This window comes from Taudactylus pleione, unplaced genomic scaffold, assembly GCF_031769625.1.
Source record: "Taudactylus pleione unplaced genomic scaffold, aTauple2 ptg000005l, whole genome shotgun sequence".
Taxonomy (NCBI): Eukaryota; Metazoa; Chordata; class Amphibia; order Anura; family Myobatrachidae; genus Taudactylus; species Taudactylus pleione.
Genome location: NW_028284408.1, coordinates 29,154,767 through 29,178,868, shown reverse-complemented (window position 1 = coordinate 29,178,868; position 24,102 = coordinate 29,154,767). Strand labels below are relative to the sequence as shown.

The following is a 24,102-nucleotide window of genomic DNA, read 5'->3' as shown; positions in this document are numbered from 1 at the left end:
ACATTTTAAATTATATCATAGGGGGTCAATGAACTGTGTGGGAGTTACACGTAAACCACCAAAATAATATGATTCTGATGAGTAGAAGTCACATGTAAGAGCTTTGCAATCCACTTCAGGCAGGAAATCAGAGGAAAGTGCAAAAAACAGAAATCACTTCAGCATGTTTCATGCCTTATAGGTGTTTCATCGGTCATCTGTTACCCTTCCCTCTGCTTCATATCAGACCTACATACACTTCATTAAAATATGTTAAGTAGGGTTTTGGGGCTCACAGCGGCTGCCTGCGAGCGGTTTACTAATAGCTCTGGGCACTTAACCTGGAATCCATGGGTTACCGCGCGAGAAAACTGGCTGTGAATTTAATAGCTTCAGCGTTAAACCCAGGAGCTGCAGCTGTGCAGGAAGTCCGGCGGCTGATTAAGGCCCTCATTCAGAGCCGTACGCTCTGAGCAGAGCGCACGCTCTGAGCAGAGCGCACGCTCTGAATGAGGGCCGGGCTCCATGAAAATGGAGCATCCTCCTGGACGCTCGTATAGCTGTGGGTCACCACCCACAGGCTATACAAGCGTGCATTTTGATGGCCGCGATGGTCGTGACCATCGCGACCATCGAAATTGCGAGCCGGAGCCTGCGGTTGAGGTTTTCAACCGCAAGCTCCGGAGTGATTTTGGCTCTATCAGAGCCAAAATCACTCCCACTGACATCACTAGTGATGTCAGTGGGCCGGCTTTTGACGGGAGGCGTTCCCGTGGGAACGCCCCCGTCAGGGAGGCACGCCCCCGGAACGCCTACCAAACGCCTACCAAAGGGCCCCCTTTGATCGGACACAACGAGCGAAGGACTTTCCTTCGCTCGTCGCGTCTGGCGCATGCGCACGATGGAGCTCCCTCCGTCGTGCGCATGCTCAGTCCATAACATCGACCCACTTGCGAGCGGACAGCCGCTCGCGAGTGGGTCTGAATCAGGCCCTATATCCCATAGAGTCCTTGGTGCAATCGTTTCTGTGTCATAACCACAATAATGTACAGTATAAAACAGTATATTTTACTTAAAATGGCACATCATACATATAATATTACACACCAAACACAAATATATAATTGTTCTACATATATGAAACAGAATGTAGTCAATAGATCGAGATTTGCAATGATGACACCACAATGCCATTAGTTATGATGTCGACATTGTTAAAATGTCGACAAGCAACACGTCAACATTGTCAGAATGTTGACATTAAGGTTAGGCTGCGCAGAGGGTTATGGTTGGGCACTAGGGGGAGATTAGGGTTAGGCCGCGTGGCCGGCGGTTCAAGACCCTGCAGCACCAGCCCGACGTGGAAGGAAATCCAGATCGTCTATAAGGTAAGTATGATCTAACCTAATCTACCCCCTAACCCACCCTTAGGGGTGCCTAACCCTAACCTCCCCCCCTGTGCCTAAAACCGAACCCCCCCTTTCCCCGCCATCTAAACCTAAGTCCCCCGGGGGGGTGCCTAACCATAACCCTCCCTCCCCCTAGCCTAAACCTAACCTCCGGGGGGGTGCCTAACCCTAAGTCCCCCCCTCGGAACCCTAAACCTTACCCTCCCCCCCTTGGCTGTCTGTGCTCGTCGCCCGGCATCCCTTCGATCGGGATGCCGGGCGCCGGTCTCCCGGCATAGGTTAATTAACCCTCGCCGGGATTCTGTAGTGGAGATGCCGGTGGTTGGCATAGCGACCGCCGGCATCATAAACGCATTCCGTGGGGCATGGGGTTAGAGTTAGGCATCTGTTCCCATACATATAGCAAATAATGTATGTGAAATACAAACCCCAGTTATTCTATACCATGAATTTCATAACAAACTTCAGAGTTCCATATGTACTGTATATCATCACAGATTCCACAGTCTCATAACTGTCTCACAAATTCACCAGAGCCTCTAACTCCGAGCCCCACCCTCCACAGCAACAGAAACATTACTGGCTGAATGGTGGCTGGGGGGGTGTGGTATAAGAGATAGACAGTAATTAGATAGACGATGTCTAAATTGACACCATGGGCCAAATGTTATAGGATGAGAGTTTAGAAAATGTGAGAGAAAACTAAACTCAGCCAATGTAATAAAGTCACAGAACAGGCAAACTTGCATGTATTTCAGACTCAATAAACTCTCAAGATTTAAACTCTCATCCAGGTGCTTCCTTTATTGAAATACAACTTGATCAATGTATTCATGTAAGAGTTTTACTGCTAAACTCTCATATTTTCTAAACTCTCACCCTAATACATTTGGCTCCAGATGTTAGACAGACAAAAGTTCAACAGGGACAAAAGGTCGACACACACAAAATGTCAACATGTAAGAAGATTGACATGTTCAAATAGTCGACAGGGTCAAAAAGGACGACACAAAAATGGTCGATGCATGTTTTTTGCTTTCTAGCCCTAATCTTCACCCTAACCCTCCTTCCTGGTGCCTAACCCTAACTGTCGGGGTAGGTGCCTGACCCTAACCGTCCCTTCTAGTGCCTAACCCAAAACCTCCGGTAAGTGCCTAACCCTAACCCCCATTTTTGTGTTGACCTTTTGACCCTGTCGACCATTTGTACCTGCAACATTCTCACGCGTCGACTTTTTGTGTGTCGACCTTTTGTCCCTGTCGAACTTTTGACCCTGTCGAATTTTTGTCTGTCTAACATCTGGTGTCTAACTAGATATTGTCTATCTAATTACTGTTTATCTACAGTCCGGAACTCGTGCTGGGGTAGATACTTTCTCATAAGTGTTTACTTCAAGGCCTGCTCATGTTACTTGTAGTTCCATGAGCGGGCCTTTAAATAAACATTTATGAGACAGAGAGGATCCACTGTAGCGCATGCCGCCAATCAGCGTGCGTTGTTTGTGTTGGGACAATGGCGGCTCGCTGGGCCCACAGATATCACTGAATGACACTGCGCAACATGAGTGGGCGGTAGGAGCCGAGCAGGTGGCTCAGACAAAGGAACAAGGTAGTGGCTAGATCCCCTTCAGTAAATGTTCCTTCTACTGTTCTACTGCAGCAAAATGTTACATAGTCTTGGCGGGTTGCAAAGAAGGAGAGTCAGTATGGAAGATGGTTTAATGTAGGTAACCTAATGAGGAATGTATATGGTTGGTAGAGTGGCATGTCAGGCAAAAGCTGTGGGGCATGTGATGAATAAATTGTTGTGGAAGAGCATGTAAGGGAGAAGATGGTGGGCATGTGGGGCACACTGGTGGGCATGTGGGGAATAACCTGTTGTGGAAGGTGCATGGTGGGCAGAGTGGCATGTCAGGGAGAACCTGTGGGGTAGAAAGGCATATGGAGGTAACCTGCTGTGAATGGGGCATATGTGAGGGAGAGATGTGGGCGCACAGGTGGGCATGTGGGGAATAATGCAGTGGAGGGAGCATGTGAGGGAGGAGCTAAGGGGCAGAGAGGCAGCTTTGTCATATCCCAGAATTGCGACTTCAGTTTCAAAATACACCAGATTTGACTGATATCGCACACGTCATAACACAACTAGTTCATACTTGCCAACTCTCCCTGATTGTCAGGGAGACTCCCTGAATAGTAGCAATCTCCCTGTCTCCCTAAAGAGTCTAGCAAACTCCCTGATTACACCTTACAGTCATTATGAAGATGTTATATATTCCACAGACAAAAAACCTTACGGTTTCACATGTCCCATTAAGGCTTCGTAGACATGATCTGAAATTTCACAAAACCTGCTGAATTTCTGACACTCAAACTTAAAAAGCAATGAAATTCTTATTATTAAGGCTGACACCTTAATGGAGGTGTTCCTTGCGCAATACAGATATGTATAAAAGTACTTTCTGCAAGAAGCAGAAGAAAAGGACAAATATGAAGTATAAATAATATTTTTATTTATTATTGATGAAAATTCAATGAGTAATCAGCTCCTGTTAAGGGTAATGAATGTTCTAATTAACCCTAGTACAATCTAAAGGGAGGCATATATGATTACATCATACGGTACGTGTCTGGCGAACAATAATAGTTTTTAATTAGATCTCTGTTGTGATCGACATATACATAAATGTTAGTCGGTCAAAAACAATTATATAATGTAAGAAACCACACCATAGTAACTAAGAAAGATGACTTATTAAGATGATCCAGCAGCTTGGAAGTCTATGTCCCCTATAAATAAGTGAGGAATATATATTGTAATTGAATATCAGTACACATATATTGACATTGCTAGTAGTGATAAAGTCTGTGTCCCCATATAACTGAGAGGGTTGTACTTGGGAGGAATTTCGTCCCAAGTATGTTAACTCATATTAGATTTTACAGATATGCCAGGTAAAGAGTATAATACACCCTGGAGTAGTAATAAATGCATATGCTAGATTGCCATATAATATCAGCAGAGTATGCACTATGAGAAGCAAAATAATATCTCAAAACAAAAAATGTATACGAGAAACAAGAGAATCCAAACAATAATGGTGACCAAGCCTCCCGGCGAAACGTGCGTCCTGTCTATGATCAGGTGACCAAGCCTCCCGGCGAAACGCGCGTCCTGTCTATGCTAATTCAGCATGCCGATCTCTGAACAACCACACCAGCAGCTTTGACCCACGGACTGTCCCTGTGAGGTATCTTCCTATTGCTCCCCCGCGCTCTCTCATCTTAGTCCTAGTCTGCGACTCCCCCTGCAATGCCTGCCTGAGAGTAACAGGGGTGAGACTTAGGCCCTCATTCAGAGCTGTACGCTCTGAGCAGAGCGCACGCTCTGAATGAGGGCCGCCCTCCATAATTATGGAGTGTCCTCCTGGACGCTCGTATAGCTGTGGGTCACCACCCACAGCCTATACGAGCGTGCAGTTTGATGGCCGCGATGGTCGTGACCATCGCGACCATCGAAACTGCGAGCAGAGCCTGCGGTTGAGGTTTTCAACCGCAAGGCCCGGAGTGATTTTGGCTCTATCAGAGCCAAAATCACTCCCACTGACATCACTAGTGATGTTAGTGGGCCGGCTTCTGACGGTAGGCGTTCCCTTGGGAACGCCCCCGTCAGGGAGGCACGCCCACCAAAGGGGGCGTGCTGTCAATCAACATCGACAGCACGCCCCCTTTGATCAGACACAACGAGCGAAGGACTTTCCTTCGCTCGTCGCATCTGGCGCATGCGCACGACGGAGCTCCCGCCGTCGTGCGCATGCGCAGTGCACAACATCGACCCACTTGTGGACAGCCGCTTGCGAGTGGGTCTGAATCAGGCCCTTAGTTCTATTCTCAGACAGCAGAAGCACTGTCTGTTGTTTCCTTTGGAACAAACGCTGCAGTCACTCTCTCATCCCCTGTTTGATACAGACAGGGGAAAGTAGAGGTGACTCCACATTATCATATTCCAGGTCTTCTTTCAGCTAAACCTCTATTTTATATATGTATCTATTTATGTTATACATGTCAAAACTTAATGTTCCCATTTAGCACATGTGCAGCTTTCTTACTACGCTGACGATAGTGTCACTACTCAGTGTATACACTATTGCTTCTCCTTGCTTATTAACATTTTCTGAACCATTATCAATGATTTTTCATTTTCTGCATATATTGTGATTCACCTTATGCATTGATTTACACTTGTGTTCTGATACATAACACTGTTTTTTCAGGGCACATCCTTATTACATATGTACATATTTATGCTGCATATGTCCATGGTTTATGTTGATATTCAGTACAAGCAATTTTCTTTTAACACTGAAGACAGTGTCATTATTCAGCTCATATAATATTGTCGTTGTGTATTTACCATTATTGTTTGGATTCTCTTCTTTCTCGTATACATTTTTTGTTTTGAGATATTATTTTGCTTCTCATAGTGCATACTCTGCTGATATTATATGGCAATCTAGCATATGCATTTATTACTACTCCAAGGTGTATTATACTCTTTACCTGGCATATCTGTAAAATCTAATATGAGTTAACATACTTGGGACGAAATTCCTCCCAAGTACAACCCTCTCAGTTATATGGGGACACAGACTTTATCACTACTAGCAATGTCAATATATGTGTACTGATATTCATTTACAATATATATTCCTCACTTATTTATAGGGGGCATAGACTTCCAAGCTGCTGGATCATCCTAATAAGTCATCTTTCTTAGTTATTATGGTGTGGTTTCTTACATTATATAATTGTTTTTGACCGACTACCATTTATGTATATGTCAATCAAAACAGAGTTCTAATTAAAAACTGTCGAAGCTGGATTAGTGGCTGAGACGGAACCAGCGTAGAAATTGGAGTGCGTGACGCCATCTTGCGAATGGAAGCTAGACTCCATTTTAGAAACAAGAATCTGCAAGACGACATTTTGCGACCAGCGCCATTTTAAGTTACAACTCACGAGCTAAGTACAGATAGCAATGTTTTTGATAATCTACCAAAAACAACTAGAAATGCAGCCCCTGAGAAAAGTAAATAGAATAGACAATACACCAGAATACCGTGAGTGTTTTACATACAAATTGGGAATCCCTGTATGTAGGCAAGAATAGTTGTGGCAATTGTAATATAACCCAGGCATTGATCTACACAATTGAATTTGTCTGAATCCTAAACAGGTTTTAGTCCCACACCCAGACAGAATGGCCCCCGGCTTCACAGCTGGGGGTAACACATTTGCATTACAGTTTGAAACTGTAAATAAGGAATGAGATGTGTGTGTGTATGTATATATATATATATATATATATATGTATATATGTGTGTATGGATATATGTATACACATATATATATATGTGTATTGAATCTCATGCATGAACACCACACATTACGCACAGTTAAGCTGCTAACATGACGCTCAGTAGCGAATGCATAATATCCTGCATGCGAACGCTGTTTATTAACTGCATGCGTGCACATCTGCCCCAAATCAGATAAACCTAACTAGCGTCTTTACATCAAACCCCACATACTCACACATTACATATTGACATACAAGGTTCCATAAGCTTTAAGGTATAAGATTCAAGTATGCACATTTACTATAATTGCTATGAAATAAAGATTATTTTGTAACTAAGGTTTTAAACGTGATAAGTAAGCCATGTTTGGTATTGTACTGATGTGTACTCTCTCAACAGTAATATCGATGGAGAGATCGCAACATGCATTCTCAACTTATGGACTGCAGAGACTTCAAGCAACAAAATGTACATTATATGAACAACTGTTAGGATTTGCATGAGGTGGGAAACCAGAGACCACCAGTTGTTAGAGGCTGGACTGTTTCTATTTGAACCAACCTGTTAGATGCCTTGTAACATATGCTCTCTCCTTTAGGACCAATGGTATTAGCAACAAACTTCTCTATTGTGTTGTCTATTTCTGGGGGGTATAAATATGTGTGCTCTGACCCTGGGTTTCGAGTCTTCGTAATGAATGCTGATTGACGGGGGTTTCTTGCTGATGCCTACATCTGGACCAGAGAGCGCTGCGTATGTATAATTGTACTTGGGTCTGTATAATTTCTTTGCGCTAAGATTATATGAGGATCATAGCGTGTAACTGCTGTACTTTTACTTGAATAATACTTTGTGCTTTGGAACCACAGGTTCTAGGTCTGGAGTCTTTATTTACTGTATGAGTGCATACACAAATTAGCGTCATCCTTAGAGGTTTATAGGTAGGATATTAGAAGGTATAGGCAGGGGTATATAGAGGTTCAAAGGCAGTATCCTTAAAGCTATTGTTCGCCAGACACGTACCGTATGATGTAATCATATATGCCTCTCTGTAGATTGTACTAGGGTTAATTAGAACATTCATTACCCTTAACAGGAGCTGATTACTCATTAAATTTTCATCAATAATAAATAAAAATATTTTTTTATACTTCAAAGGACGTATATATTGTTCTTTTTGTCCTTAGTAAACTTCCATGCTATATCTACACATCACCCTTTGGGGAGAATTTCTTTTAACAAAAGGTGTATATTAAATGTTAAGTTTTATCTTTACTAATCATGCCATTATCATCCATATATAAACAATTACCAGTCATAAGAGTGCCCCTACAAAGGCATATTTGTCCTTTTCTTCTGCTTCTTGCAGAAAGTACTTTTATATGTGTTCAGCACAAACCTTTAGGGTGCACCACCAACTTAGAGTCATCCAGTATTTTATACTGTGATGAACCATGATGTTGGCATCAATTATACAATAGTAATTTTCCATTCATTTCAATCTTATTACTAGTGCGGACTCATAACTTGTCTTATGCAATACAGATATGGTATGCAATCACACCCTGTGATTAACTGCAGATTCAGCACTCTCACAGAGTGAGATTGCTGTCACTCACAAAATGGTGGAGCTGCTAATTGACAGAATTTTGTGCTCATTGGAATACACACATGCAGTCTATGCAACTGTGGTCTGAACAGCAGATAGAGCTGCGCAGATGGGATAAGAGTGGGGTGGATGGGGGAAGATACAGAGCGGTGTGGATGGGGGAGACAGAAAGGCGTGGAGAGGGGTGGAGATTAAGCAGCACAGATGGGGAGAGCCAAAGTGATGCAGATGGGTGGAAAACAGTGGTGTGGATAGGGGGCACAAAGTGATGCAGATGGGTGGACATGACTAAATTACCTTCCCTTCTACAGCACTGGACATTATGCCACATATTACATATAACATGCTGCTAAAGTTGCACATACTTAGATACTTTGAATGGAATAAGCTATATATTCAGTACACATTAGAAGCATAGCGCAGACATTTTCCCCTGATGGCATTACAGCACATACGTTTATACAGTGGGGCCATCTTAGCAGCATGGCTCGTGTACTCGGCAACAGGCATCTTTTATGTTCAACTGCAAACCACCCACTTGATGTTCAATAAATGTACTGGCAAGGCATGCATTCCTCACCTGGAGATAGAACAAATATAGATAACAGCACTAGAGACATCACTATAGTGATCACCAGCATCGACAGGCCAATTCCACGCCAGTTACGAGGTGGGGCCCCTGAGCCACCCATGTCCTGATAAAACACAAAGTAACATTGGTATTTAAAAAATCTACTAGGAAAACATTATTGCTAAATGTATGGGGTCTTTTATACATTTGTAAATTGTTACATTTAAAATGTATATGTACAAAATAGCAGTAATATCTAATAACGCATTGTAACTACCAGGGGTTACACGTTAATACAATATCATCTTGTGGAATTCAACATCACTTTAGTAGTGTATATCATGACTGTGTTTTTGTGTAGGGACATAACTACAAGCTGTAAAATGTAGAACGTATGGGGGAGCACTGAGAATTAGGACCTCATTCAGAGCAGGTCGCACAGAGCGTGCGGTCGTTCTGAATGAGGGGAGGACCTCTTGAATTTTCAAGACGTCCTCCTTTGCGGTGGTAAGGCTGTTAACACCCGCAGCCTTACGACCGGCTAAGGTGATGGTCGCGATTGTCAAGACCATCGCGACCATCGGGGCTTACGATGAGACCCTAGGGTAGGGTCTCCCTTGTCATAAGCCCCGGAGAGCTTTCGGCTCTGTCTGAGCCGGAAGCTCTCCACTGACATCACTAGTGATGTCAGTGGGGCCGCCCCCAAACGGTAGGCGTTCCCATGGGAACGCCCCCGTTTGGGCTGCCACCCCCCCGGCCCGCCTTCAAAACGGGGCGAACTGTCAATCAACATTGACAGCTCACCCCCTTTGGATCGAGACCCGCTACGACCGGCGCTGTCGGTCGTAGCGGGTCTCACGCATGCGCACGATGGCGCCGTCGTGCGCATGCTCTGTGGGGGGCCATCGACCCGGTCCGAGCGCATCGGCGCTAACGACCGGGTCTGAATGACCCCCTTTAAACCTCTGCATAACTGACATTTTACACGAAAGCATCAGAGACATAACTTAGGGTGGCACTGTATATATTGTATATATAATCTCTCTCTCTAAATATATATATATACACACTATATTAGGGATGTGCACCGACCCCGGTGTTTTGGTTTTGGATCTGTATCTCCTTCGTGTTTTGGATCTGGATTTGGTTTTGCCAAAACCGCCCTTGCGTATTTTGGTTTTGGATCTGTATTTTTTTTTTTTAAATTTATAAAAACTGCTAAAATCACATATTTTGGGCTTTGTTTTGTTCCTACAGTATTATTAACATCCATGACATTAATTTCCACTTATTTCCAGTAGAGATGAGCGGGCCCGGTGTATTTGTAAAAAATATTGACACTGGAAACGCAGTGTATTCGTAAAAATAAAAAATATTGTCACACTGTAAGTGGAAAAGGCAGTGTATTCGTTGAGATATTGTCACACTCTAAGTGCAAAACGCAGTATATTCGTAAAAAATATTGTCACACTGTAAGTGCAAAACGCAGTGTATTCGTAAAAAATATTGTGACACTAAGTGGAAACGTAGTGTATTCTTAAAAAATATTGGCACACTGTAAATGGAAAAGGCAGTGTATTTGTAAAAAATATTGTGACACTAAGTGGAAGCACGGTGTATTTGTAAAAAATATTGTCACACTGTAAGCGGAAAAGGCAATGAATTCGTAAAAACAAATTGACACACTGTAAGTGGAAAAGGCAGTGTATTCATAAAAAATATTGTGACACTAAGTGGAAATGCAGTGTATTCGGAAAAAATATTGTCACACTGTAAGTGGAAAAGGCAGTGTATTCGTAAAAAATATTGTGACACTAAGTGGAAACACAGTGTATTCGTAAAAAATATTGTCACACTAAGTGGAAAAGGAAATGTATTTGTAAAAAATATTGTGACACTGGGCTTGATTGAGACCTGCTCGCGAGCACTGAGCGCTCGCAAGCGGGTCGATGGTGCCCTAGTGCGCATGCGCATGACGGAGGGAGCTCCGTCGTGCGCATGCGCGAGACCCGGGTAGCAACAGCCAAGCTGTCGCTCCGGGTCTTGCACCAAAGGGGGCGTGCTGTCGATGGTGAGTGACAGCACGCCCCCTTTGGTGGGCGTGCTGGGGGCGTGGCTGCCAGACGGAGGCGTTCCCATGGGAGATCACTACTACTCTGATAGAGCCAAAATCACTCCAGTGCTTGCGGTCACCGAGACCCTACCGCAGGGTCTCGTCGCAAGCCCGATGGTCACACTGTGAATGGTAGCGCAGTGTGTTATTCTTTTATTCAGAAAAAAATCTTGTGACACTGTAAAGGTGCCCACACACATACCGATGTCCTCACGATACGATTTTATGGCCAATTTCCTCATGAACTTTCACGGGAGCTCCCTTGCCGTCGTGATCACGATTTGGAGTTAAAAATGTCCAATCTGACTAAAGATCCATCTTGCAGCCAATGCATTGTATCCCAGATTGGCTAATCTGCCCTACAGCACGGCAGATCAAAAGATGCGATGTACGACAGGTGGGGACGCGCATCGGCATCGTGATCGTGAATATAAACTCACGATTTATACCTTTTTTACCCGATTCGTCATCACGATTCGTCGAAATCGCCCAAATCGTGTAACCTTAATTGGAAACTACACAAATTTACAATTTAATAACATAAAGTTAGCAATAAAAAATGCAACTTTTAAATTCTTTCCTCAATCATGAATAAATGATTAGTCTACACGCCGACTACAAGACCACAAGAAAGTGCTAAATAATGTACATAATATATTAATCATAATGACAACACAAGCTCCTCAGCTGAGATTCACATAAACATATTTTTAAAAGGTGAACATAGAGGATATAGTTTAAAAAAATAAAATAAAGCAGCTAAAACTGCATTCTCTGATTATAGTGTCCCTACTCCAGAGTTGCCTACCTTTGAAGATCTCTTCCCGGGAGAAGCCCGGGTAAGAGAAGCAGGAGGGAGGCAATGGGGGGCGGAGCCTGATGATTCACGTCATTAAGCCCCGCCCCCTCCCAGTAAAATTGCCGCGATTGGCTAGAATTTGCATAGGGTGCGGGGCCAAATGATGTGATTCATGTAGAATTACGTTTTAAGCCCGCCCCCTGCACTTAGATCCGCAATTGTCGCGGGTATTCTCATTCTGCCCACTTCACTAGGAAGTGGGCACAATGCGGGAGAAATGCCTACCCTTCGGGGGAGTGGGGGGTTACCCGTAAAATTGGGAGCCTCCCGCAAAAACCGGGAGGATAGGCATGTATGCCCTACTCTCTACCCATGGCCCCTCTGCCTGAATTTCAGCGAGTCAGAGGGGTAACTCCATGCAACCATATTCCAGAGTGCAGCTGCTCCTCCTGTAGCCCAAGTCCAGAAGATGTGTAGGGGATGTGGTGATATGGACTAAAATGGAGCTCACATCCACTAAAGTGGACAATGAATCCCCAATCTAATAGGAAGTGCAGCTGTAATTTATACACAACACAGGATGGGATGACGATATTGCTTGGGTGCTGGTATAATCTGGGGTGATGTATACATCATCTTCTTCACACAATATTAATTTGTCCCCACTGGAATCCACCATTACAGGTGCCTCTATAATTTTTGCACATAATTGATGGTAAAAGTCTTTCTTGTAGAATTTGTAGTTCATTTTGATGGACATCATCTTTTCCACATTTTGGGGAAGTAGTCTCATAGGCCGATCACTGACAAGGTTCCCAGCTGTGCTGAAAACCCTTTCTGAGTACACACTGGAGGGTGGGCAGCTCAAGTAAAGCAACGCTAGTTTGTGCAAGGACCTCCAAATTACCTTTTTTTCCTGCCAGTAGTCAAATGGACTGTCTGACATACCTATTTGAATGCTATCATAATTTTTTTTTAAATTGTCCTCAACCATTCTTTAAATGGTGACCATATCAGATGGAGTCACGGTAGATGTGTCATTAATTGTAGGCAATTCTTCTAACCCGACCAGATGTCAAAACTTGGTTGTGTTGACACACTGCATCACCAGTGGGTATTTTGAAAGTTTAGTTTTTCTCAGCAGATGCACTTGCTGGAGAAACTGAAGGAGAAGCCAACGCTGCATCACGTGCCACTTGAGCTCTTCAGATCTGTGCCTGTTGGGAAGCAGAAACAACGTCTTCATCCCTTTTGGGATGAAAATCCACTCCCAGCAGCAAGCATGGTGCTCAAGGTTTCTCAAAGACACAATGTAAGGCTTAAAACTTAAATCTGAAATCTTGCATTTGCTCTGTTCTGCTTGTCCACATATCTGTGCTGGTTAAGTGTCAATACAAATGAGAGTTCTAATCAGGCGCTGTTGATGTTCAAAGTAGAGAATGTCGGATAAGCAAAACATCTCTTTTGATGCAAAACACATAGGGATTCAGTGGATATAGGTACCAGAAGGTAGCAAGATAAATAAAACATCATCAATAAATCTCTGGCAGGACAATCGCTGCATTAAGCGGGAGAGAATTCTTTGGGATGTGGAACTGTGGACTGAGCAAGGAGTGGGTTGTTGTCCAGGACCCCCGTTTTTTTTGCTGCGCACATCTTGAAACCTTCTGGAATCTGTATCCACTGAATCCCTGTGTGTTTTGCGTCATATAAGCAATGTTATATGCTATATATTTATTAATACCATGTGAGTGCAATAAAGTATTGTTATATTTTGTTTATGATATGGAATTGCACTATGTTTCTTTTTCTCTTTCTCATATTCATAGAAGCTTAAGGTGTATGATGGTAAAGCTGGTAAAGTGGAAAGAGAAAATCATCATCTTAGAGAAAATCTTCTATAAGAACATTTGCTGGATTAATGGTTATTGAAAAGAGACGTTTTACTTATCTGATAGTCTCTACTTTGAACATCAACAGTGCCTGATTAGAACTCTCATTTGTATTGATATTGTATTTAGGGAGAAATAAGGATTTCCTTGAGTTTCTGTTTGGCTGCAGTTGTTGCGCTTATTCAAAACCTCTTTCTGTTATTAACTCTGTGCGGGTTAAGTGGACAGGGGGTACAACGCAAGTTTAAAAGCCACCAACTAACTATCTTTTTTTTCTGTCCCTGTACAAGTTGGGAAAAAGTTTCAAGTGGAATCTTTGCAAAGGATTATTTAACAGTCAACTGTTTTGGAAAGCACTCTTCCTGGTCCCCTTCTGGGATGAAAATCCACTCCTAGCAGCAGAAGCAGGCACAGGATTCTCAAGAAAGACACAACGTAAGACTTAAGCCTTAAATCTGAAATCTTGCATTTGCTCTGTTGCGCTTGTCCACATATCTGTGCTGGTTAAGTGGACAGTGGGTACAACAACAGTTTGGAGGCCATTAACTTTTTTTTAATGTCCCTGTACAGGTTGGGAAATGCATTTCAAGTGGAATCTTTGCAAAGGATTATTTAACAGTCAATTGTTTGGGAAAGCACTACTAGGAGTCTTCCTGGTCTCCTTCTGGGATGAAAATCCACTTCCAGCAGCAGGCATGGTGCTCAAGGATTCTTCTGGGACAAGGACTGATGTGAATGAGTAAAATATTTTTTATAAATGCCTCCCCTCCCCTTCTCCCTCATAAATTTACTTCGGAATAAAAAAATTCAATTAAATTTACTACCAGTCAACCCTTCCTGTCCCTGCCTTCAACTACATACATACTCCAACTCCCTCAGGCCTCTTGAATAATAAAAACATTTGTTTCCTGAGGTGCCATGTTGGAAGTTGAGCTGCCACGTGTTTGTGCCGCCCACTGCTGCCACTTACCTTAGTCAGCCAGCTAGTTTGGTACAAATTTTGGGCCTAAACTGGATGAAAACAATATTGTGAGCTGTGAGGTGGTAAAAATGGACTGGAAATGAGTGCAAGTAAATGTTATTTAGGTTAATAATACTGCAGGAACAAAAACAGGCACAAATTATGTGATTTTAACTGTTTTGATCCAAAACCAAAAAAACAAAACACACAAGGGCAGTTTTGGTAAAACCAATCGATCCAAAACCAGAGGAGATACAGATCCAAAACCAAAACATGGGGGTCGGCGCACATCTCTAATTTCCAGTCAATTTAGACTACCTCACAGCTCACAATATTGTTTTCATCCGGTTTAGGCCCAAAATTTGCACCAAGCTATCTGTCTGACTAAGCTAAGCTAAGCGGCAGCAGTAGGCACAAACATGTGGCAGTTCAATTTCCAACATGGCACATAAGGTTCATTAATCAAGAGGCCTGAGGCAGAGTATGTGTGTAGTTGAAGGAAGGGACAGGAAGGGTTGATTGGTAATAAATGTAATTACATTTTTTGATTCCTAAGCAAATTTATGAGGGAGGAGGGGAGAGCATAGGTGAACAATAGCCGGCAATGTCACCGAACAATAATAGTGCAGCTAAGTTGCTAACACACACACACACATGAAAAAAAAAATATATATATTTTTTGAGGAATGATCATTTTATTTCACTTTTATTTTTTTTACACTAGGGAAAAGCACCCCTAGACAAGGCAGCAGCACCTTGATGAACAACACAGCACCCCTTTATGGACAACAAAGCACCCCTGTGGAGTGCGGACGGACCACCTGCAGAGTCACAAATACGTGGATGATAAATTACGGCCTGGCCCGCAGTGTCAATGAACAATGGAAGACGAAATCTGTATAGGATTGAGGATAGGTAAGATTGATGGTTTCTGCAAGGTGTTTGGTATATGACAGCCTGTTGCTGAGTGAACGGTTTGTGTCAGGTGGTCAGTTCATCCTATGGGCAGAGGGATAGAAGTTAAATTGAGGATATATAAGGCAGGGTCAGAAGGCAGCTCAGCCTCTTTTGCAGTTGAATTTCGTACAGGCTGAGTATCACTTGCATATTCTATCAATTTATTTATCTGCTGTCTATTCCACCATGTCTCGTCCCCGTCGTGATGCCCCCCCACCCCGCCGGCTGGCTGAATTTGCGTGTCCCCTGCGCTCTGTGCCCGCCCGCTTATCTCCCCCAACCTCTCCCTCCCCGTTTCATACCTTGTCCCCGAGCGGCTCTGTCTTACTTGCCGCTGGCTCCTCAGCGGCTGCTGGGTCCGCTCCCTCCTCTGCCTGCACTCTATCCCCGGGTGCTCCATCATCTGGCCCCGCTGCATCCCCACCACGCCCCGGCATCAGCTCAGCCGGAAGCGTCGCGGCCCCCGGCTTCTCCAGGCACGTGACGCCGCCGCCCATCCCCGTCCACTCACCCTCACACCGGCCAGCAGCGCAGCTCCTTCGGCACCACTTGGGTCCCCTGGCATACCTGCTTTGGCCGCGGCTCCTGCGGGGGCACTTGGCAACGCCGGGGACGTGCACGCTGCGTTTTTCACGGGTCTGGCCGTCAGTTAGTGGGGGTCACATGACCTCAGCCCCGTCTTGGCCTTATGTTGGGTCGGGGGGTGTCATGTCCACCTCGGCTGCGGCCTCCACCGCTTTGATCTCCGGTGGTACAGCAGGCCTGGCCCATGTGGCGGGTCTGGTGGCCATCTTGCCTCAAGCGGCCATTTTAGGTGCGGGGTCTCCCTATTTCCCAGGCACCTTTTCACATTTTTCGGGGGGTTTGGCGCAGCGTTTAAGCTCCCCAGCTTTGCACACGACTCCAATCGCTGGAGTATCATTTGGGCACATGGTGCCGGTTTCTATTCAACCCCCATGGTACACCCCAGCCGGCAGCCAGGCACCCTCCTTTAATGCACCAGCCCCCCTTTCTATGGCAGGCCCTTCTTGGGGTCAGACTGCTTGGAGCTCAGGAGTAGCTCCTCCGATTTTTACATCTTCTACTGCCGTCCCTCCTGCCCCCTTTTATTCTCCCCATTTCGCGGCCCCTCCTTCGGCATACCCTCCTGCTTTTCAGCAAGCGCAATTCCAGTACCCTTACCTGCCAGCTTGGCAAGTTTACCCACCTGCCTCGGTCACGCCCCCGCCTTTACCCTCAGTTTCATCTTTCAGCACGTACACTGGCCAAGCTGCCTCTTCTTTGCCCCTGCCCAGTTTGTCGCCTCTTCCACGGGCACCAGCCATTCCTCCTTCTAAGCCGGTCACTGCGCCTCTTCCCACGTTGGATGTTTCCAGGTCTGTGTCTGCGGTGGCTCACACGTCTTCCTTAGTTCCAGGCTTAGAAGTATCGGATGGTCCAGGTGGTGAGGGGTCCGCGGTTCATTCGTTGCCTGCTTCGGGACATGAGGATTCGAACACCGGTATCCGAAGCTGTGGCGTCGTCAGGGGAGAAGTCTGCTGAAGCGGGTCCGCTTCCATCTGGTTCCGGTGAGTATGAAACTCCTTTGTCTTCTTCTGACTCTTCTTCTTCATCTCACTCTTCTGGTTCCCCCGCTCGCCCCCGAAAAAATTGCTAGAATGGTTGCACGGCGGCTGGCGAAAAAGTCAGGTAGCGATGCTAGGAAGATTGACGAGTCAGGGGCGAAAGCGCAGGAGGCAGGGGCAGATACAGTCCATTGCGCGAATACTGCGGTGCTACGAGGCTTGCGGAAAAGTGTAAAAGGCAAAATTCGCAAGGGTAAATTTGTAGACCTTTTTGCACTCACAGATGACATGAAGAAAGGCTTGGCGCAGGCTAAAAAATCGGGAGGTATGGGGGAAGATGCTTTTTGCAGCTTTAATACTTGGTTGAAAGGCATGATCATATTTGCGACATGTTATTTGGAGACCAGGGCGCAGGAGCAGGTTAACATTCTCAGGTATCTATTTTTAGGGCTCGACATGTTCGTCCGGTCTCGTAATTTGGCATGGCGCGAATATGATTCACAATTTAGGAAAAAACATGACGGTGCTTTAGTTATTCCTTTCGAGGTTAAGGATGTGGAAGTATGGTTAGAGGTCTCACAACAGCGTCGGCCTCCCTTGGACGGTGTGCCTCCTCGGAAAAGCTATGCTACCAACAAGCAGGGGTCGGCAGGAGCGGAGAGAGGGAAATGTTTTGCCTATAACGACTCCAAATGTACTAGGGGGTCGGGGTGTCGCTTTCGCCACTCCTGTCGTCTCTGCGGAGGTGAGCATCCGTCCAAGGACTGTCGACGTGGGGCAGGAGGTACTTCCCAGGACCGTGCCAAGGGACACAAGAGTGCTGGTTAAGGCTAGTTCTCCAGTCCGTTTGGATTCTCTTATTAGATGGTTGCAGTTATACCCATGTAGAGAGGATGCACTGTTTCTTTTTGAGGGGTTTTCAGAAGGTTTTCGTTTACCCATAAAGGCCGTTGATAGTTAGGGCGTCGCAGAACTTACACGCTGCCAGGGATTTTCCCGGGGAATTGAGGGATAAAGTTCGTGCGGAGGTTTTGCTGGGGAGGATGGAAGGTCCTTTTCCTTGTCCTCCTTTGCAAAATCTCTGTATTTCTCCGGTAGGCGTGGTTCCTAAGAAAGTGCCGGGCAAGTTTCGTTTGATACAACATCTCTCGTATCCGCAGGGAGGTTCTGTTAATGATGCCATACCTGAGAATTGTCGTAGGGTCGTTTACCAATCATTTGACGATACCTTGAATTTAGTTTGTAGTTTTGGGCATCGCGCTTTGTTGGCAAAATTAGATATAGAAGCAGCGTTCCGTTTATTACCAATGCATCCTGAGGCCATGACATTTATGGGTTTTAGGTTAGATTCGGGTTATTTTGTAGATAAATGTTTGCCTATGGGCTGCGCGGTTTCCTGTGCCTATTTTGAGAAATTCAGCTCCTTTTTGCAGTGGTGTCTGCATGCCGGGACCGGACAAACGGGCATAGCGCACTATTTAGATGATTTTCTCTTTATTGGTCCAGGAAGAAGTGACGTTTGTTCTGACCTCCTTTTTTCTGCGCAGTCCTTATTTAAAGTTTTAGGTGTTCCCGTTGCTAATGAGAAGACAGAGGGTCCGTCTGTTTGTTTATCTTATTTGGGAATTGAGATAGACACGGTGGCGGGTTGTTGTAGACTTCCCATTGATAAGGTTGAGAAACTGCGTGGACTTATTGCAGTCTGCTTAGCAGAGGATTCGGTAAGGTTACGTAGAGTTCAGTCTCTTCTCGGTTCCTTAAATTTTGCTTGCCGTATTATTCCCGTGGGTAGAGTTTTTTGTAGAATATTGGAGAGGGCAACAGCTGGCGTGGTTCGGCTGCATCACTACGTTCGCCTGTCAGCGGAGATAAAGGAGGATCTTCGTATGTGGAACAGGTTTTTGATACACTTTAATGGCGAACGAATTTGGCCTTCACCTCCTTTAGCGAACCGCTCGTTGCAACTTTTTACGGATGCGGCCGGATCGTCCGGTTTTGGGGCCTTTTTCAATGGGGAATGGTGCACGGCTCCGTGGCCGATAGCTTGGCGCATGGAGGGTTTGACAGACAACTTGTTGCTGCTGGAACTTTTTCCAATTGTCGTATCAGTTGACCCTTTGTCCGTGCGACTGAGCAACTGTCATGTAGTATTTTGGTGCGACAATTTGGGTGTGGTTCACGCCATCAACAACCAGCGTTCGTCTTCACATTTTGTTTTGCGTTTGCTCCGGCATTTAGTTTTACGCTGCTTGGAGTTTAATATTAGATTCAGGGCAAAGCACGTGCCAGGTGTGTGTAATGACATTGCTGACGCGCTGTCCCCATTTCAATTCAATCGCTTCTGGGCGCTTGTGCCGTCGGCTTCTAACGTTGGTTTGGTATGCCCCTCGTTTGTGTGGCAGATTATCAGGCCGGCTTAGAGGGTTTGGCGTTAAAGTCGCTTGCTCCATCGACTTTCCGGGCTTACTCAGCCGCTTGGTGGGATTTGTGCACACATTGTGCTCTCCCGAACATGGAGGGTAAGTCTCCGGAACAGTTGATTTCATCTTTTGTTTGGGTTAGATATCAGCAGGGCAGATCTAGAGCGTTTAAGGGTTCCGCGCTTGCTGGTATCTCCTTCTTTTGCAAGTTAAAAGGTTTACACGATCCCACCAAGGCTTTCACGTTAGTGAAGGCTTTGAGGGGTTGAGCTAAGGGGTCGCCAGCGCATTCAGACTCTCGTCGGCCAGTTGATTTGCAGCTTTTGTCTGGCTTGTTGACATCAATGGGGAAGATAGCGGTTGATGTGTATGAAGCTTTTCTTTTTAGGCTTGCTTTTGCGGTAGCATTTTTTGGGGCTTTTCGGGTTAGTGAGGTAGTGTCTAGCAATAAAACTACCACAGTTTCTGGTCTTTTGTTAAAAGACATTGTTTTTCGTGACTCAGCAGTACTTTGCAAGCTGCGTTTCTCCAAAACGGATCAAACAGGCAGGGGGAAATGGGTCACATTACATAAGAATAGGGATTTAGACATCTGTCCAGTTCAGTTAGCTGCAAGGTTTATGGAGTTACGTCCTAGTGGGGGTGCTCAGTGGCTAATTCATGCGGATGGCACTCCTCTCACCAAGTTTCAATTCGCAGCAGTTTTTAAGAAAGGTTTGTTAGAGTTGGGTTTGAATCCTTCAGAGTATGGCACGCATTCTTTTCGTATTGGCGCTGCTACTTGTGCGGCCCTCTCAGGGGCATCTGTGCAGGACATTCAGAAGGTTGGGCGCTGGAGGTCGGCTGCATATAAAAAGTACGTGCGTTGCGATAAGTTATAGTTGCGCACCCTGCGTTAACCCGAAAACGTTGCTTACCTGCCAATTGGTCAACGGTTAGCGTTGAGCAATTGGGGGTGTTTTCCTCCCGTTAGACATGATTTGACCCATTTGGTTCACGGGCAGGTTTTTGGGTTTTTCTTCTTCACTCGGGTTCCTGTTTTCCCCAGTTATGCATCCCTGCTAGTCAGTTGCTATGTGTTACTAAAAGTTGTGTCCGTTGGAATTGGGTTTGGTGCGGTTCTCACGGTTAGGTTTTCTCTTTTTCCACAGCATTGGCGGAAGAAGAGGGGCAGGTGTGGCTACTTGGTCACTCATATATTTTTTGGGTGGAAAAATATGTGTTGTCCCAAAAGCAGGTTTTGTGGCCTAGTAGGTTTAGAGTGCGTTGGATTGGTGTGAGGGGCTTGCGTGTGGAATCTGTTTTGGCACTCATAGTTTCATCGGTGGCGAAGTGGGGAGTTCCAAAAATATTGGTTTTACATGTTGGGGGCAATGACGTGGGTCAGTTGAAAGGTGTGGAGTTGATTGTCAGGATTCGTGAGGTGATGGACGAGATTTGTTTGCGTTGGCCCACTATTCAGATTGTTTAGTCTGAAATGATGCCTCGTTTGACATGGAGGGGAGTGCGCAAGTATGGTGCTTTGGAGAGAGCGCCGAAGAAAGCCAATGTTGCGATTGCCAGGCATGTGGAAAAAATTTATGGAATTTTGGTGAGTCATGGCTTTTTGGTTGGTGATATCGGGAAGTTCTTTCGTCATGATGGTGTGCACTTGAATGCATTGGGGACTAGTTTGTTTGTGAAAGATTTATTCTCGTTTTTGGTTTAGTTTTTGGGTGGCGGGCCAGTGTTTTCTTAGGGCCTGGCTTTGGCGGGAGTTCGCTGCAACTCAGTGGCTTTAGGTGGCGTAAGACAACTTTGTGGGGGCACTGTCCCTCATTGCCCCTGGCGAATTTGTCCTTCTCTTTGCGGGGGGACCCAGGTGCTGTTTTGTACGAAAGCACCTCGGATTGGCCCAGGAGGGAAGTGAGACTCTCGCATCGTTAGTACGTCTAGAAGGGGGGTCGTTTAGTCGTCCTCCGAGTATTTATCAAGGTGAAAGCTAGAACTGAGTTGCAGCATCTCTTGGCCACCCTGGTTAGGTTGATTGAATTAATTTATAAATAAAAAGCTGTGACATTTTTTAGCCAAGCTCTGTGTCCGTGTCTTTATTTATTTGTAACTTAAGTTAAGTAAGCTAATTAGGTGTTAAGGTATTGTGAAGCAGTAAACCAATGCAGATCTTATGGAAGACGAAATCTGTATAGGATTGAGGATAGGTAAGATTGATGGTTTCTGCAAGGTGTTTGGTATATGACAGCCTGTTGCTGAGTGAATGGTTTGTGTCAGGTGGTCAGTTCATCCTATGGGCAGAGGGATAGGAGGAGTTAAATTGAGGATATATAAGGCAAGGTCAGAAGGCAGCTCAGCCTCTTTTGCAGTTGAATTTCGTAACCCACCATCCCACCCACAGTTAAGTTGTGTTACACTAATCGGCCTTTTCCAATTTAGGTGAGGCACAGCATGGCGGGAGTTCGCTGCAACTCAGTGGCTTTAGGTGGCATAAGACAACTTTGTGGGGGCACTGTCCCTCATTGCCCCTGGCGAATTTGTCCTTCTCGTTGCGGGGGGAGCCGGGTGCTGTTTTGTATTAAAGCACCTCGGATTGGCCCAGGAGGGAAGTGAGACTCTTGCATCGTTAGTACGTCTAGAAGGGGGGTCGTTTAGTCGTCCTCCGGGTATTGATCAAGATGAAAGCTAGAACTGAGTTGCAGCGTCTCTTGGCCACCCTGGTTAGGTTGATTGAATTAATTTATAAATAAAAAGCTGTGACCTTTTTTAGCCAAGCTCTGGTGTCCGTGTCTTTATTTATTTGTAACTTAAGTTAAGTAAGCTAATCACGTGTTAAGGTATTGTGAAGCAATAAACCAATGCAGATCTTGTAATGACAGAGCACCCTTGGACGACACAGCACCCCTTTATGTAGTGGAGCCCTATCCCATTGATAGACAGGACAACACAGCAGCACCCCTTTATGTACTGCAGCCCCCTTTATGTACTGCATCCCCAGCCCAACAACACTGCACCCTTGAACAACTGCAGCATAGACCTCCAGCCGGACAACACTGCACCCTTGAACAACAGCAGCACAGACCCCCAGCCTGACAATACTGCACCCTTGAACAACAGTAGCACAGACAGAGCACGTCTGTTCTGCACACTCTCTACAGCTGGAGTGAAAATGGCGCCGATCACCGATGCCTTTATAGAATCCAAAACCACGGGAAGATGACGTTTTGCCTAGTTTTCGGATCCGAGTCAGGCGGGAAAACCCGGGCTGTACTCGGATCCGAACTCGGTTTGCGAAGTTCGGGCGGGTCCGGTTCTCTGAGAAATCTTATTATATATATATTTATTTGTTTTTCTATAGCTTCACCCCCAGTAGCTCCACCTATAGCTTCATCCCCAGTAGCTGCACCTAGGGGCGTAACTAGGTATTTGAAAGCCCCATAGCAAAAGTTTGTAAGGGCCCCTATATACCACCCAGTGGTGACAAATGTATATAACAAATGTAGCTTTGACAAGGAAGATGGGCCCCCATCAGCTCTGGGCCCCATAGCAGCTGCACACCTTGCACCTATGGTAGTTACGCCCATAGCTCCACCTATAGCTCCATTCGCAGTTCCTGAACCTATTTTCCCAGAAGAATAGCCCTGGGTGGCACCATATAATAAAATTAATATAAGGGGCCATACAATTCATATAGGGTAATTAATTACTGCACCATATTAAAAATGAAGGAGGAGCAAATATAATAATTATAAAGCCCTGATGAGTCATAAAGGGTCATGGTGGTATCAGGGAGCTTTCCATGGGTTATTGTTTCTATATGGTTACAGTACTACTTGGCAGTTTGATATCATCTACAGTACATGGAACATCATAGAGTGGGTACCCAACTATAGATCAACAGTAGTTAACCTAAACTATTAACAACATGACCGGTGTTCTGCTCAACATTCTTTGTTGGTGTTATTTAACTCTGTCACCTGATACTGTCTTTCATCATTCTTAATATTAAGCACCATAGGATGTATCTGTTTTGCATGTAATATTATTGTTCTTTTAAATCCAGCTGCCAGAATAGCCAACAACTAAAGCTGGGTACGCATCGTATAGTGTGTACCAAGCTTTAGTTGTCGACAATTCTGGCCGATGGAAGGATGCGGTGGAATGATATATTGCTCCGGCTGTACTCACTGGCTCCTTCCGGGAAATGACCGTGTGATGTATTGGTCTATGTTGCATGTAGCAGCACGGCATCGTTCACAATTGTCCCATTGGTTGTGCAGCACAGCAGATGGGACGATGTACTAAACGACCATTGTGCATGTGCAATCAGCAGTACACAATATACGATCCATACAATATATCGTTCCAATCCGCGTCGGTACAATATATATATCTTGTATCTTGTAGTGTGTATCCAGCTTTAATGCTTCTAAAAGCTACAGATTAGTAAATATACCCCCATATCCATGCATAACAAGCC

The 24,102-nt window shown here is 45.1% G+C and overlaps 1 protein-coding gene across 1 annotated transcript in view; it reads right to left on the bottom strand.

The window, feature by feature from the left end:
- LOC148543324 (inactive dipeptidyl peptidase 10-like) overlaps nucleotides 1–16,971 on the bottom strand; it is a 246,190-nt gene extending 229,219 nt beyond the window's left edge. Inside the window, exons 1-3 of the mRNA XM_088481087.1 lie at nucleotides 16,854–16,971; nucleotides 13,581–13,690; nucleotides 8,934–9,048 (exon numbers count right to left, since the gene is read on the bottom strand). Coding sequence (XP_088337213.1) covers nucleotides 8,934–9,048; nucleotides 13,581–13,690; nucleotides 16,854–16,971 — 343 coding nt within the window. The remainder of the gene's footprint in view (nucleotides 1–8,933; nucleotides 9,049–13,580; nucleotides 13,691–16,853) is intronic.
- Nucleotides 16,972–24,102: the final 7,131 nt, after the last annotated feature.